At 52.9% G+C, this 15,878-nt stretch overlaps 2 protein-coding genes across 37 annotated transcripts in view; one reads left to right on the top strand and one right to left on the bottom strand.

The window, feature by feature from the left end:
* Positions 1 to 2,033, top strand: part of Phldb1 (pleckstrin homology like domain family B member 1) — a 47,930-nt gene extending 45,897 nt beyond the window's left edge. For 34 of the 35 annotated variants that reach the window (XM_042280793.2, XM_076576132.1, XM_076576130.1 and 31 more), the window contains one exon: positions 611 to 2,033. In XM_042280793.2, the coding sequence (XP_042136727.2) occupies positions 611 to 751 (141 nt within the window). In that variant the 3' untranslated portion in view covers positions 752 to 2,033. The remainder of the gene's footprint in view (positions 1 to 610) is intronic. The other variant, XM_076576136.1, reaches the window with a different exon arrangement.
* Positions 2,034 to 15,599, bottom strand: Treh (trehalase). 2 transcript variants are annotated; one of them, XM_006993365.4, is made up of 15 exons: positions 15,288 to 15,599; positions 7,125 to 7,225; positions 6,864 to 7,008; positions 6,695 to 6,782; positions 5,601 to 5,701; positions 5,365 to 5,457; positions 5,167 to 5,283; positions 4,935 to 5,057; positions 4,650 to 4,699; positions 4,321 to 4,515; positions 3,624 to 3,841; positions 3,289 to 3,400; positions 2,966 to 3,078; positions 2,658 to 2,711; positions 2,034 to 2,435 (listed from the first exon to the last, which is right to left on the bottom strand). In XM_006993365.4, the coding sequence occupies exons 1-15, from the start codon at positions 15,512 to 15,514 to the stop codon at positions 2,295 to 2,297; spliced, it is 1,878 nt and encodes a 625-aa protein (XP_006993427.3). In that variant the 5' UTR covers positions 15,515 to 15,599; the 3' UTR covers positions 2,034 to 2,294. The 2 variants fall into 2 exon arrangements, with proteins under 2 accessions (XP_006993427.3, XP_006993428.3); XM_006993366.4 differs by lacking the exon at positions 5,601 to 5,701 and having other exon boundaries at positions 7,125 to 7,221; positions 15,288 to 15,570.
* Between the last annotated feature and the right edge of the window lie 279 nt (positions 15,600 to 15,878).

Genomic DNA, 15,878 nt, shown 5'->3' with positions numbered 1-15,878 from the left:
CCAGCTAGCCTTATGCAAGCTGCCCTGTCTCTTGCCAGCCCTCAGACCCCACCTAACCCTGACCTCTGCTCCTCTAGGGTCTGGGCCAGAGCCTTTTCCTGCCTCTTTTTGCCCTAGAAGAGAATCTGGTTCTCACTGGGACAACCCTTGTGACAGATTCTATTATATTCATTTTGGAACTGAGGCATGCGCCTTTTGGGGTTTCAAGGGTTTAGAGAGCCTAATACTGCCACGTGTTAGAACAGAAACCTGGGGACCCCTGGGGACTCGGCTCTGGCCTGTTTAAGACTCGGCCTTAGGCCAGGTGGTGGTGGCACACACCTTTAATCCCGGCACTTAGGAGGCAGAGATGGGTGGATTTCTATGAGTTGGAGGCCAGCCTGGTCTGCAGAGTTCCAGGACAGCCAGGGCTACACAAAGAAACCCTCTCTTGAACCCCTGTATTCTCCGCCCCCTCCAACCACCACCACCCCCCGGCCAAAAAAGGCTCGCTCAGTCATAAATTCAGGATTTCCTGGGACTTGGAGGAAAGAGGCAGACAAGAGGCAGGTGAACAGAATGTTCTGGACAATGGAGTTCCACCTTAGCACTTCCTGTCTTGCCTTGGCAGAGTCCGAATCCTGCCCTCACCTTCTGCGTGAAGACCCATGACCGGCTGTACTACATGGTGGCCCCATCTGCAGAGGCCATGCGCATCTGGATGGACGTCATCGTCACAGGAGCTGAGGGCTACACTCAGTTCATGAACTAACTACCATGCCCCTCCTGGGTCCCCAGGTCGGCCGCAGGACCCATGCCCTGCCACTTGCTGCTCGGCTTATCCCTGGCGACGGCGGCACACTGGGCACCGGGCCGCAGAGGCTCAGGATGTAGTCGAGTCCCCCCCAGGGCTTTTGTGCAAGAAGACAAATTGTTCTGTGAGGAGTTTGGTGCTTGAGGGTGGGGCTTGGGTCCCTAAAGGGCCGGCGGAGAGGAGAGGAAGAGGGAGAGGCTTTGTTGTGTGCTGGGGAGCCCAGAAGCTCGGGGTTCCCTCCTGGGTCTGGCAGGCCTGAAGAGGAGTCGCAGAGCTGGCCTCTCAACTCGGTCCTGGCACTCGCTCGCTCCAGCTTGTTTTCTCTTTGTAAAGGACAAATTATGGTACCAGAATCTGCCAAAGATCCCCTTCTCATCTCACCCCCTGTGCAGGGGCCTGGGGGGTGCTGAGCAGAGCCACGTGGTAGAGTTGGGGAACCACTCAGGCCTGCACTGCCCAGCCCCATTCTGCCTCCTCGTTCTCCCACCTCTCCATACTTTCCACTACTTTGCTCAAGGACCAGAGACCTCAGGTGTCATCCTGGAGGTCCAGCCCCATCCTCGTGTTGCAGACCCATCACCATGGTCCCCATGGTGACTGCTCCATCACCATGGTTACACACTAATCGCCACGGCCACTCTGTGGCTCAGCCCACTGCTTCAGCTGTGGGCCACGTGAAGGTACGTGCCATCATCTCTCCACCCCAGGCCTGGGGGCGTGTCACGTGGCAGGAGGAAACCCCGCCCCCCTTGCTGCGTTGGTCTCAAGCCCCGCCCCCCCTGCTGCGTTGGTCTCAAGCCCCAGGTCCAGCCCTCACCTTCCACCGTGCCTTGCTTAGAGCCAGAAGGGATGGTGTTGGGGGATCCCAGACCAGAGGAACGAACGAACGGCGGCACTGAGGGAGAGGAAGCTAAGATCTGTCCTCCCAGTCTGACGGGATTAGTTCCCAGCGGGGAAGGAGGGTGGCTCGGGCCGTCCCGAAGGAAGCTTGAGCTGTGGGTGGGGAGGGCGGAAGCAGAGGCCCCGAGCTGTGGTACCCTCCCTCAGTTTCCCAGGGGCGATGGGAAAAGAGTGGGGATCACGTCTTCAGCTGGCTGGCTTCAGCCTTTGCGCCTTAACACTAAGCAACCCTCCCTGCCCTCCCCAGCACTGGACCCTCGGTTGCTGGGCCTGGCTGGGTGTTTTGCAGTATTTGTAAGCATTTCAGCAGAACAATAATAAAAAGCATTTTGACTATGTACGTGTGTGTGGAAGTCCAGGTTGTATGTGGTACCCTGTGGGGTGCTTCAGGCATTTGGATTCAGTTTTCTCGGGAGTAGGGCTTTCCACCCTAGTGCAGGCTACCGGAGGGAACTCCGTCCCCAGTCTTGACCTCCTGATCACTTCTTGTCCCGGTGCGCTGTGAACAGGACAGCTGGGAGGTGGGGGTGTGAGGCAGGAGAAGGGAACGGTGGAGCCAGTGGAGGAAGTTCCCACAGGGAGGCCATTCTTTTCCTTGTGGTCACCATGGCAGAAGGCTGACAAGAAGGGCAGCCACTAGGGAGTGGAGTCCCAGGGAAGCCAACTGGGTCCCTGAAGTCAGCTGGTCGCCATAGCGGTCCAGAAGCACCAGAGCCACTCCGTTGGTCCAACCAAATCCTTCCTGGAGAGAGGCCAGATCACTGAGGCCCCCAAGCCCTGTTTTGGGGATCCCCCCTCCCCAGTGATTGTGGCCTCAGGAGCACAGATGATTACCATTCAGAATCTCCCCTCATAGGCTCGCTCACTGAGCGTCTCAGACCTAAGGGCACATACATGTTCTGGGGGACAGCAGATCCCAGGAGTTGCCTGGAATGGTGTTGACCAGCTTACACTAGTTGCTCACCTGAACTTCATACTCCCCTCCTCCACCTGGATGTCCACCGTTGCTCATGTCATACTAGGGACAAAAGCCCGAGTTAGAGGTGGGTACTGCGCCTAAGCCAACCACCCTAGCTATAGGGACAACCCCCGCCCCCAAGGAACGCAAGTCTGCACCAGGCTGATGCTCAGGCCCCTGCAGTGCCCAAGAACGGCCACTGGGGGCCGCACTGTGTCGGCTCTGCTGTCTCAAGCCTGGCAATGCCTGACACATTCATTGCATCCTGGAAGGAGACCCTGATGAGACAGGCATACCCCCAGCCAGCTGCTCACCTTCTCATACATTGCTGACGTTTGGGAGTAGACTTTGAAGTTGGTTCTGATCCAATTCTGGGCGAGCTGGAAAGCCACCTCTTGAGTCCGTGGGGAAGCTGACTTGGCCAAACCTAAGACCCCACCCCAGACAAGGCCTGAATATTCAGAGACCCCATCCTGGGCAGAACAGAAGCCTGGGCCTTTCTCTCCCCATGGCAGGAAGGGGGTCTAGGCCCTCAGATCTCCTTTCTGGACCTATGGACTCACATGTTCTTAATCCGGGGCCTGGGATTGGAGGGAAGGAGAGGCAGGCTGGGCCTACCAGCTGCCGGTTTTCCTACCTCTGATGACCAGGTCCTGCAGGGGGGCCCAGGCATTGGGGAAATCCCACTGCTGGCCTGTGTTGCGAAGAGAAGTCGGGATCCCATTCTGGTAGGTCAAGATCTGGTTGTCCTAGAAGGTTCCAGGCACTGATGTGACTGTGGGTGGTGGCTGAAGCCAGAGCCAAGGACACTGGGCCCTCAGGGAAGGCAGATCCGCCCCTCCTGATCCTTCCCTTCCCGCCTCACGGCTGCTCCCAGTGGCCTCAGAGAGACTTGCGGGCTGAGACAAGCACCCCAGCAGGGAAGGGAGGGTCCTGCCTCCAGGATGCCAGACCCGCCCCCAGTCCCCTCACCTCCAGGTATTTCAGAGCCTTGTCAATGACGCTAGGGTCTGAGAAGCAGCCAGCCCAGAGTGGGGTGAGGTTGGAGGGGTAAAACTCCAGGTTCTTCTTCCCTTTTTCCAAGTCATAGTCGAACCAGGCTCCCTTCTGCTCGTCCCACAGGACGGCCTCCATGGCGGCCAAGCGCTGGGACCGTAGGTTTCTGTACTTTGTGGCCTGGGCGTCGTTCCCTGTGTGGCACACCGCCGTTAGCCTCACCAGGCAGGAACCTGAGCACAGCCCTTGCGTCCCTGGCTTTAGATGTCTTTACTTTGCCCTCTTCCGTACGCGGTGCCCACACAAGCTAAGAATCCTAGGGACCAGGACGGTGATTCCCCGGTGCCCGCTAGAATCCATGGCTCCTTGAACTAATGGCCCTGCCCAGCTCACAGGGTCTCCCAAATTCATCATTCTGACGACTCTTGCTCTGAAGGAGCTAAGGAAAGCCTTGGGGAATGGAGAGATCTGATGTATGCACCAGAGTGTCCCCTCACTGGCCCTAGAGCAAAAGGGACGGGGATGTGAAGACAAGGGTGGGCTCCTGAGACCTTGTCTTCCGTCAATGCCTCTGTCGAGGTGAAGGCTCCAACTGGCTGGGGAGCCTCCAGTTCCATGGCCAAGGCTGGTGTAGGAGCCCACCCTGGACTGTCTCCTTTCACGGGGTACTCACCTAGTCTAGAGTAGAAGTGACTCATCAGTTCCTCTGCTTGGCACAGGAAAGCATTCAGGTCGACAGGTACCATTTTGCTGGTTCGGATGCTGCTAAGCAAATCAGGGCTTGGGCCTCCGACAAGCCAGCGTGAAGAGAAGTCCCAGCCAGACTCAGCCCCAGCCTTAAGCTCAGCCCACAGAGTCTCTCGGTCCCCTGTAAGGACAGAATAGCAACCCCAGGCCAGAACTGACTGGAGGGGCAAGCAGCCACAGATCGAAGCCAGAAGTGTGCGGAGGCTCAAGCCCCTCCCATCAGCCCTTCCTCCTCCTCCTCCTCTTCCTGTTTACCTTCTGACACAGTGTTCGCCAGCTCCTCATCCTTACTGTAGGACTCTGGCCTGGCGAAGAGGAGGACAACGGCTTGGCATCAGTAGGTACTAAGCCACTCGGCTCAACCGGAAGGCTCGTCATCTTAACTCAGCCCCCCGCCCCCCTGACACACACAGCATAAGGGGACCTAAGGCTCTCAGGGCGGCGTCCGATAAGCTTAGTCACCCCCTCCAGCTCTAGGTCCACAGAGATGCTCCCATCAGAGTGAGCAGACAAGGGGCGGATGGCAGGCCAGTTTCTCACCTGGGTCCCCCATAAGGGACATAGTAACGGTTCAAGGCATAGCTTTGCCCTCCTGAGCTCACAGAGACAGTTCTGTTCACAGTCCAGAAGTCCAGCTCCGAGGCTAGGGTTCCAATGTTCTCCCTGGGTGGGGCAAGCAACACCTCAGACCATGTACATAGCCACTGCCCTTGGCCCTGGGGAGTCTCCAGCACAGGATATGCCAGCAGGCCAGCATGGGCAGGGTACCCACTGCAGGAAGCTGACATCCTGGGTGTGAGTCACGTATAGGTCCATCATGAGAGTCAGGAGTGGGGGTTGGCTCCGTTGCAGGTAATACACACGTCCACCATTGGGGATATGTCCGTAGCTGCCAAGAGGGACTCTGCTTAGGTACTCCCTGGCCCAGCAGCAAGGCAAGCCCAGCTCCCTGCTTATGATTCTTTCTTACGTCTTCACCAGATCCAGAAAGTTCTGTAGCATGCCCTTCACCGTTGAGGCCATCTCGGAGAGAAGCAGACCTTCCATCACCCAGTAGGAATCCCTGATGGAAGGAGTAGGCACACATCACCCAGCCTTTCCCCTCTGCCCTTCACTCCCATGTTGGAGGGGGCTGGCCCTGGGTTCCCCACCGCATGGTTCTGCCAGCCTCCATGAGCCCCTAGCCTCTCGGGCATGGACACTCACCAGTAGTAGAATTCGACGAAACGCCCTCCAGGTACAATAAAGGGGTGTTCTGAGTAGATCAGGGAGGACCTCTCGGGGTGGATGAGAAGTTCTGGCTTCATCTGGAGTCAAGAAAGAGGGGAGAGGGGAGCCCAGCATCAGCCTGAGGGTGGCGCCTGCGGAGGGTGGGGGCAGGGGGCCTGGCAGCCCTGGCTGGGGAGACTGGTTCTCTCCTCCCTTCTGCCATGCCGTGGAGCCCAGGCCAACTTCTGGGAGTCTTAGAGTCCTCACTCTGCACCTGCCAGCCTCTGGGGTCCTGGCTCAACTTGATGGTATGCTGAAGCCCGGCCACTGCACATGGCATCAGGCAGGCGACTACTGGCGGTGTCCTTTGTGGTGATCCAGATGAGGCAATGCTAGTAGAGGTCTCCCCCCAACATCCCTGCTGCCACTTGAAGCCAAAGAAGGTGGGACACTCTCTCCCACTCCTTCTTGAATAATGAAACCCATGCTCTTTCCCCAGGGGCAGTTGAGGAGATCGGGAGTATCGAAGACCGGCATGGAGCCCCTCGGGTCCTTCTTCGGCCTGTTTCTGCCAGGTCTAATGTGTTATCAGGGAGCTCAACCTGCCTGGATCATTGTCAGCAAGCAGCAGAATGGGGGTCAGGTATGGGCCTACTGGACTGGCTGGTCCTGGGCAGTCTTAGGGCAGATCACCGGGCAGGGAAGAGAGGCCCTCAGCACTGGGCTGAACACAGGCTGGCCACATGCAGCCAAAATGACTATCCTTGGGACTGGGGCTATTCCTAAAGCTCAAGAAGTGGGGGGTGGGGGGGAGGCAGAGGGCATGAACCTCTGCCATGCACCTCCAGGCTGCAGGGGGCCAGCATTGGGCAGCCCACAGGTAGCAGGACTAGCTTGGTCGGCATGGATGGTTCTCTGGAGGGTGTGAGGGATTAGAAGCTTTCTAGAAGGATTCTACTTAGGGATCAGCGATGTGGGCTGTGTTCTTAGGAAATATCTGTGCTTTCGGGTATTGTGGGTCAACAGGCATGGCTCTGTCCCATCCCCGGAGCAGTTAGCTAGGCCATGAAGCAGGCCCAGGCCACTGATACCTTCTTTCCCAGCTTTTTCCAGATCTGGTGCAGTTCCTTCGCCCAGGCACGCAGCTTGGCATCTGAGACCTTTTGCAGGAACTGAGGGCTAGAAAAGATGACCCCACCGGGTTCATGGAGGCAGGCCCAAGAGAGGGACCCTGTCCCTGTCTTCTCTCCAGAGTGGTACCTGTCTGTCCAGTCTTCTGGGATCCAGGACTGCAGCTCCTGTCCCACAGGCTGGAAGTAACGCTGGACAAACTCCTGAAGCTGTTCCCTGGGGATACTGTGGTTGTGTGCCATGGCCAGCTCGCTGAATCTCTGCAGGACCTCCTCTGGAGAGCAGGGGACATCGAGGGGTCCGTGGGGTACCCCGAGACACATCCTGATCAGGGAAGCTTATGCTGCTCCCACATCTGCCTACTGTAGGTAGAAGGCAAGGTGGTTTTACCTGGAGACGTGGCCAGCGACATGTCCACAAAGTGCTTGTCGTCTTGGTAGAGCTTTGCCATCTGAACTTGGTGAAGGAGCTCCCCATGGCAGTAGATCTGGCTGCAGAGACAGTCGGGTGGAATGGTCAGTAAAGGGGGCTGGGGTGTGGGGGACAACGACAACAACGACAACGTCTTCCTCAGGTGGCCCTAGCTGTCCGACATCCAAATCAGAGACCTGCCTGCCCCTGCCTCCCCAGTGCTGGGATTAAAGCCATGTGTCTCTAGGCCTGGCTGTGGAAATGCCTTAATAAATCTTCCCCAAGTTTGGTGTGGTGGTGCACACCTTTAATCCCAGAACTTGGGAGGCAGAGGCAGGCAGATCTCTGAGTTCGAGGCCAGCCTGGTCTACAGAGGGAGATCCCAGGACAGATGGGGCTGCATAGAGAAGCCCTGTGAAAAGAAGGAGTAGGCTGTGCCCTTGAAACCCTTTCTATGATGCAATCATTTGTTCCCGAGCGCACAGATTGGGGATTCAGGGAGGTGCCTATTGCTTCTATGGGCAGGCAGCGTCCTTTCCCCGGGGCCATCTGTAGACAGCCCTGAAGAAGCTTGTCCTGTGAACAACTCTCTATGACCCACAGAAAGTTACTGGGCTTAGAAGTGTACACAGGGTCCTTCTGGAAGGCCATGTCCTCTGCTGATAGGTGGTTTGGCAGAAGGTAAGAACAGTTACTGGCATGGTCTATGCTGTTGTCCTCATGGTAATGGCAAAATTGAATGGTAAAAGTCCCTATGCCTAAAAGGAAGACATCAGCCATCAGTCTCTGGTCTCACACATGTACATGCAGAGGGGTATGTACACACACACACTTTCCTACACACACACACACACACACACACACACACACACACACACACACACCTCCTTCCTCCCCACACCTCCCTCCCTACATACACACACAGACACACACATGCCTCCCTACACACACCCCTCCTTCCCTACACACACACACACACACACACACACACACACACACACACATACATCCCTCCCTCCCTACACACATATACACACACCCCTCCCTACACACACACACACACACACACACACACACACACACACACACACCTCTCCCTACACACATACACACACACACACATACACACACACACACACACACCTCCTCCTTCCCTACACACACACAATTTTTCTTTTAAAAAGTCTTTGTGGGTAGGTTTTAATGATTCATAGGGCATAGCAAATGGCTGGCAGATGGGCAGTGAACAAACTGAACTATTAAATCACTTTCCAGAAATCGCTGTAGATATTAAAGGGGGTCATGAAAGCAGCTGTGCAGACTTGGATGTAAATGAAAATGCTCAGAACTCTATAAAGTTCTGTCTTGGGACAGAAAGCACTGTACCAGTGTAGAACAAACACTAGGGTATGCTTCTCGTAACTATTTGTAGTGGCTTACACCTGCAAACCCAGCACTGAGGCAGGAGGACTGACGGGAGTTTGAGGCCAGTCTGGGTTACAGAGCGAGACTCAAAAGAGAGAAAGGGCGAGAGAGATGAGGGGGGAGGGGGCTGGAGAGACGGACCAGCAGTTAAGAGCACATTCTAGTGATGCTGAGGACTTGAATTCAGTTCCCAGCATCCTCTGCAAGTAGTTCACAACCTCTTGTAACCCAGGGGATCTGATGCCCTCTTCTGGCTTCTAAGGACACTGCACTCACATGCACATGCCCACACACATACACATGTAATTTTTTAATTAAAAAAAAGAAGAAAGAGTGTGGGGGAAGGATACAGTCCCCAGAGGCCACCAAGTGACTTCACATCAAATGGACATGTTGGGAATTGAACCGAAGTTCTCTGGAAGTGCTCTTAACGGATGAGCACTGGGCTTATAGTTTCTAGTTATTTTCTGTGTTTATTTTTGAGACAGGGTCTCACTGTACAACTTAGCCTGGCCTTGAACTCACACAGATCCACCTGCCTCTGCCTTTTTTTTTTTTAATGAGATAGGTTGTTACAGTGAAGCTCATGCTCGTCTCAAATTCTAGATTCTCTTGCCTCAGCCTCCTGGGTGCTGAGATTAACAAACGTGTGCGGCTAAGCTCAGCCTGGACTTACTTTCAATGAAGAGAAGCATTCAGAGGAAAAGATTAATTAGAGCAGGAGATCTCTCCCAGGAGGGGAACAAAGGTTGGAGAAGTGAAGAGGAGGATCAGGCCAAGTCCATGAATAATGCTAGATAATGCCAGGATCCAGCCCTGGGGATGGGCAGTGCACAGCTCCAGCAGGGCCTCCTGGTTATTTAATGAATGTTGAGGCCAAGTAGTCATGGGCAACACCCCCCGGCCCAGCTGCCAGCTGCAAGGGACAATCTCATGGCCTTTACCATATTCTCTGGAGACTTAAAATATGCATGCACTCTGACCTCCCTTACTCCAAAGGCAGAAGACACACCCCTTGGGACACTGGGAAGGATAGCTACTCTTCCGAGGACCACTTGTGCCCTCCCTTGGGAAAGCCTGGGCTCCATAATATAATAAGGCACCATGGGAACCAGATCTGGTCCAAGCTTGTGCACTGAGATAGGGTGACTGACTTTGTTCCCAACCAACCTAGAAAATAATGAACACACACAGCCCCACGCCAGCAGTGATGCATGCACATGATATTTGGCAAATAGATGAGGCACAGAAAATTTCCCTGTGATTTTCACAGACTCGTCGTCTATAATGAAACTGAACGGCACGTGATGTGGTGGGGTGCTGACATGTTGGTAACTTAACTGCCTAATGTAAGTGACTCATATGGGGACACTGGTACTGATGATCAAATACACTGGGAGATGGAGCAAGAGCATCCCCCAGACAGAGTGCCAAAGGAACAGGCTGGCCTGAGAAGACCTGTAGTAGTTTCTGAACTAAGTACTTCCACCAAGTTGGTCCTCAGGCACGACAATAGATCAAGGAGGGCTATCAAATTAGTGTAAAACACACCCACAGAGGTTATTGGGCAAGATTGTTTGTCTCTTGAAATCCATTAGTCTTCATCAATTCTTTCAAATACTGCCATAGTCTGACTGATCCCAACACTGCGTCTTCTACATAAGTTCTATGCTAAGTGGAAATGTCCAGATACATAGGATGGTGCTGTTGTGAGTCTTGGCCAGCGGCCACGAAAGTTGGCTTAGCACCTAAGAGCATTTGCTGCTCTTGCAGAGGACCTGGGTTCAGTTCCCAGCACCCACATGGCAAATCTCAACCATCTCTGACTGCAGTTTCAGGGCATCTGATGCCCTCTTCTGGCCTCCACAGGCACTGCACACATAGGATGCACTTACAGGCAGGCATAACACTCCTAAACATAAAATAATAAATAAAAGTATGAGCCAGGCATGGTGGCACACGTCTTTAATCCCAGCACTTGGGAGGCAAAGGTGGTGGATCTCTATGAGTTTGAGGCCAACCTGGTTTACACAGTGAGTTCCAGGACAGCCAAGGCTACATAGAGAGATCCTGTCTCAAAAAAACAAAATTAATTAATACAAATTTAATTAATTAATTAGTTATTTAATCAAAAAAGAATCTTGGCAAAGGTCAAAATAGCTGTGAAGTAGTCAATTCAGTTCTGATACTAACCAATTTCACGTTTAGGGCACAGTCTAATCAAACGTCACTTCAGACGCCAGTTATAAATGGGAGGGTCTTCAGGCTGCTTATAGTTTGAAGTGCCTGGTTACAAACTGCAGGCCCTTGGGAACTTCTACAGGAAGACTGATAGTCCCAGCTTCATGTCCTCACTTGGGAACCACCCTGGCTTCTGGCACGTGTAGCCACAGTCCTGCTCCTGGGACCAAGGCATCAGGGAAGAGAGAGCAAGCTCAGACGACAGGAAAACAGCTGGACTGTTCCCTTCCCCCACAAGAAGAACTGGCTAGTCAGGTCCTCCATACCTGCTCTCTAAGTCACCCAGAAAAGCAGGGGCCTGTACTAACAGACAGTCCTTCAGAGCTCCCCGAATGGTGAGTGTGAGCACACATGTGTGAAGGTGTGCAAGCTGGTCTTTCACATCTTTATCTCTCACTGTTCCCTGCTGTACATGACAAACGTCTTAACTGCCTGTTCCAATTCTCCTACTCCTTCTCCATTCAAGGTCTTATGCATCCTGGAGTGGCCTTGAGCTAGATATGGAGCCAAGGGTGATCTTGAACTTCTGATCCTCCTGCCTCCACCTCCTGAGTAATGGGATTATAGGAATGGACCACCCTGCCCCATTTATCGACTTCCTGTATGACAGACAGGTAGTCTACCAACTGAGCTATATCCTCAAACCTTTAAGGTTAATGTTTTTCCATTATCTTTCTGCCTGACCATTATGAACTGGGCCATTAGTGCCTGCTCAGGAGTTGGTGAAACCCAAATTCAATGGCAAAGTCTCAATTCAGCCCATGGAGTTGACTTCTTGTTTTCTTCCATCAAAACATCATACTCCATGCTCACCTTGAAATAGACATTCATAAAACAAACTGTGGGTCCATTGAGGGTGTCCATAGGGCACAGCCCTCTTTCTGAGAGCATTATTCCAACATTTCCCAGGATGCCATAGTCTTTCAGTTGCCAACAATATCTCATGCCCTTTAGTTTTAGGGGAAATTTCAACTAATATCTGATAGTAAGCTACTAATTACTACCAGCTAGAAAGTCTCTAGTCCAAAGTATCAGAGATTATGCTGGGAAGGTGTTCAAAGGCTGCTGTGCCAGGGCCTGATCTTTGCTCCACAGAAGGTGATCAATCCCTTTGGGAGTGGTGTGGTGCTGTATGCCTACAATCAAGTGGGTGAGGCAGGAGGATTGAGAATTGGAACCCAGCTTGGGCTACACAGTGAGACTCACTGAGCCATCTCACAAGTTTAATTTTTGAGACGGGGTCTCATGTAGCCCAAGGTGGCCTCCAACTTCCTGAATAGCTGAGGATGACCTTCAGACTGACGTTGAATTTGTAATTCTCCACCTCCCGAGTGCTGGGATTAGAGGTAGGAGCCACCACGCTTTGCTTATGCAGTGCTGGGGTCAAGGCCAGGACTTCACCTTTCCCAGGAAAGCTACCCCCCACATCCTATTTCTATATTTTTATTTTTTTTAAAAGAATTTTAAAGAAAGAGAGAGAGAGTGTGTGAGCAAGTGCCCAAGGAGTCACTTGGAGCTGGAGTTCTAGGTAGGTGTGATCTGCCATGTGTAGGTGCCAGGAACTGAACTCCAACCCTCTGAAAGAGTAGTGTGTATTCTTTTTTTCTTTTTTTTTTTCCCTTTTATTTTATTTTACAATACCATTCAGTTTTACATATCAGCACTAGTGTGTATTCTTAAACACTGGCCATCTCTCCAGGCCCTGCTTTTTCTTATTGCTGTCCTTTGCCTCATTTATCAGAGTCCCTTCCCTAGGAATTGAATCCATCATCTCAAAACCCCCCACCACTAACATACCACAGCACTACTACTCTGGTTTTTTTTTCTTGTTTGTTTGTTTTTGAGACAAGATCTTTCTATGTAGCCTTGGCTATTCTGGAACACACTATGTAGACCAGGCTGGCATGAGTATTCTTCAGTACCAAAGCAACCCTGTGGTCACCCAAGAATGAAAACTTTATCATCACCTGGCATATATATTATGAGTGCTCTGCATATAAACCTGCACACTAGAACAGGGCACTAGATCTCATTATAGATGGTTGGGAGTCACCATGTGGTTGCTGGGAATTGAACTCAGGACCTCTGGAAGAGCAGCCAGTGCTCTTAACCTCTGAGTCATCTCTCCAGCCTATCACCTGACCTTTTGTCCTTCCTTTTTCCAAACAGTCCCTTCAGGGGTTGGCATCATTCTCCTAAATCACATACTAACACCAATAGCAATTTAATTCTGGCACAAGCCACCTGAAGACATGCAGATTCCACACAAAAGGTTAAAGGATCAGCCCTTCCTTTATGAAGAGGACAGTCATAAGCTTAGAGGGTTCTCATACCACTTGTATTGTGTATAAATGTGGGGGTTCCCAGGGTCTCCTCAGAATCCATTATTTGCTAGAACCCAGAACCCAGGAAATCATTATGTCTGTGATTGTATTTTTCTTTTGCTTTTGTTTTTGAGACAGGGTTTCTCTGTGTAGCCCTGGCTGTCCTGGAACTCGCTGTGTAGACCAGGCTGGCCTCAAACTCCTGAGTGCTGGGGTTAAAGGCATACACTACCACTGCTCAGCTAATTATATTTTTCTTATCGGGAGTCATCAGGATGAGCCAAATGAAGACCCGTAAGAGAGTGCAGGGCGACTCCCGACTACTGTGATGTCCCTGACTGTGGAATCGTGACGCTTCACCCTCCCAACTTTCTGCTGCGTCTCCAACCTGAAAGTCTCACCAGTGTCTGGAATTTAGAGTTTTGGTCAGGGTCTCATTATAAAGAGCACACTTAACTGAGTCACCGGTCATGTGATTAAATGCAATGTTCAGGAACCTTCCTTTTCCTGAAGCTCCAATGATAGCTTGTGACCCAAAGGCCCAAGTTTCCAAACATATTCTTGTGTTTCTGGAGTGGTTGCTGTCACCTTGAGTTGTCCTGGAAGCATGAGCTCCCTGGGGACACACATGCCACAAAGTCACCTTATTTTCATGAGCCGTGAAGACCCATGATGAGCAACAAAGACATGTGAGAAGTTCCAAAGGCTTAGAGACAACCTGCCAGGAACCCAGGAGGAAGACCATTCGGATCCTTCCTCATAGCAGAAAAGCTCTACACTGCACAAGAGACTCGTTCCCACCTGCACATCACCAAGCCCCCAATCCCCCAGAGAGAACAGCGCAAAGACACCAGAATGTGCCGCCTGGTGAGCGTTTAAATGGGGCTTGGAGCACTGGGTATCTTAGACTAATGCTGTGATTTATGGTGGGGGCAACAGGCCACACAATATCAGTTGAACCTTTGGAGACCTGGGAAGGTCACTGTGAAGACACCCCCCCCCCAAAAAAAAAAACCAACACCGAGACTCGGGGGAGTCTCCTGGTTGGCAGTACTCCGTGTGCACGTGCCCTGGGAGAGGACAGCTGGAAGGTTGAGTTCCTTCTCTCCTGGACTCTGCCCTCTACATCTGTCCCTTCAATGGCTGTCATCCACAAGCACACACGTGACTGTCCGAGTAGAGCCCTGACGTGCCAGGGACAAGCAGCGGGCATTTACGTTGCCCACTCTGTAAATAGCCTAACAGGACTCAAGAGACTGCATCGCATAGCCACTCTGAAATCCTGACTACTGCTGATCAAACAGGTCCTGCTAATTATTCCAGATCCTTCCTCTCCTTCTGTGCCACACAGTTGGTCATCAACAAGTCTCCACAACTCCGTCTTCAAAACGCACCCCTTATAGACTCCGCCCCACCCCGTCCTGCCGCCAGAGCATGAACACTGGTCTCCTTTCCCCTCATGGCCTCTTCCTGCTTCTGTCCCAGATTCCTGGGACTTGGTGACCATTGAAAGACACCTGGGAGCCTCTGCACTGCAGACCCTGCCTGGCTGTCCCCAAAGGAGGCTCCTTCCAGGGTTCCATTTGTCCATTGCCTCCTCTGAGACGCGCTCCATCGTATCACCCTCTGTTTAGTCCTTACTCAGCCCCCCAGCTTCCCTTGGCTTCTTCTCCCTCCTAGGCTCTGGTTTTACCCTTCTCTCAAGAGCTGGTGATGTGGGAGTCCGTGTGGAAGAGGGACTGGCAGAGCCATGTCCAGGGGGCAGGATGGTGCTCTCATCCGTGCATTTGCCGGCAGAAGCTTGGGCTCAGGGGACAGGTTTGACTTGCCCTGGGGCACAGAGGGAGCAGCAGGGCAGGCTGAACCTCATGGGTTCTTGCCAGATCCTAGACTCCCCTCACACCAGGCTAGGAAAGGTTTGCTAAAACCATGGAGGGCACAGCCCTGCTCAGTCCAAGGAACAGCTTGGGTGGTGAGCTCTGGCGGGCTGTGGTCAACAGCTCTGGGGTCACCCCCGACACAGTAAGTTTGGTGTCTGGCACAGGACCTACCTCTTCCTTGCCCTCTGAGAGGCCGGCCCTCAGAGGGCAGCTCTCATCCCAGCCTGCCACCCCTGCCTTCCTTCCCACACGCAGCTTCCCCAAACTCCTACCTCTCACAGGGTGGCGGTAGGGCCTCCTGGGACCCGAGTCCCAGCCCCAGCAGAAGCAGCAGGTGCAGCTCCCAGGTCATCCTGGGCACAGTGGCTGTGGCTGGAACCGAATGAGCAAGCCCTGGCACCTCTGGCTTGCGGGGCACAGCCTGCTTCACTTGCCTACCCAGGTCAGGCAAAGTCCAGGCCATGAGGTGTGGCCACCCAAGGTGGGATGTGTGCTTCATTGCATCGTGTTGTTAGCACTTTCCAGCCACAGTGGCCACTAACTACCCCATCAGCCACCATTAGTGTTTGTTTCTTTCATTTCTCAATCCCAGCTGACGTCACATGCTCAGGGACTTTCCTCAGAGTCATATGTGTGGGCACCCAAGGGCCAGGGCCATAGTTGCGGTCACCCGTGTATGAGTTAGACACCAAATCTGTGGGTGGCTCCCAAGTCACTCACGTCAGAAGGAAGCATTTCTTTTAACATTTTAGACAGAGTGGCTCAAGGCTTCTCCAGTGTGATGCCAAACTCAGACGCTGATAGTTATCTACAGGAGACACTGTGGGGACACAGGACGGCCTTTTCGGAATGGGTCAGGGAGA

Source organism: Peromyscus maniculatus, chromosome 7 (genome assembly GCF_049852395.1).
Source record: "Peromyscus maniculatus bairdii isolate BWxNUB_F1_BW_parent chromosome 7, HU_Pman_BW_mat_3.1, whole genome shotgun sequence".
NCBI classification, from domain to species: domain Eukaryota; kingdom Metazoa; phylum Chordata; class Mammalia; order Rodentia; family Cricetidae; genus Peromyscus; species Peromyscus maniculatus.
Note: the sequence above shows the minus strand (reverse complement) of the source record. Positions and strands in the feature narration are given on the sequence as shown.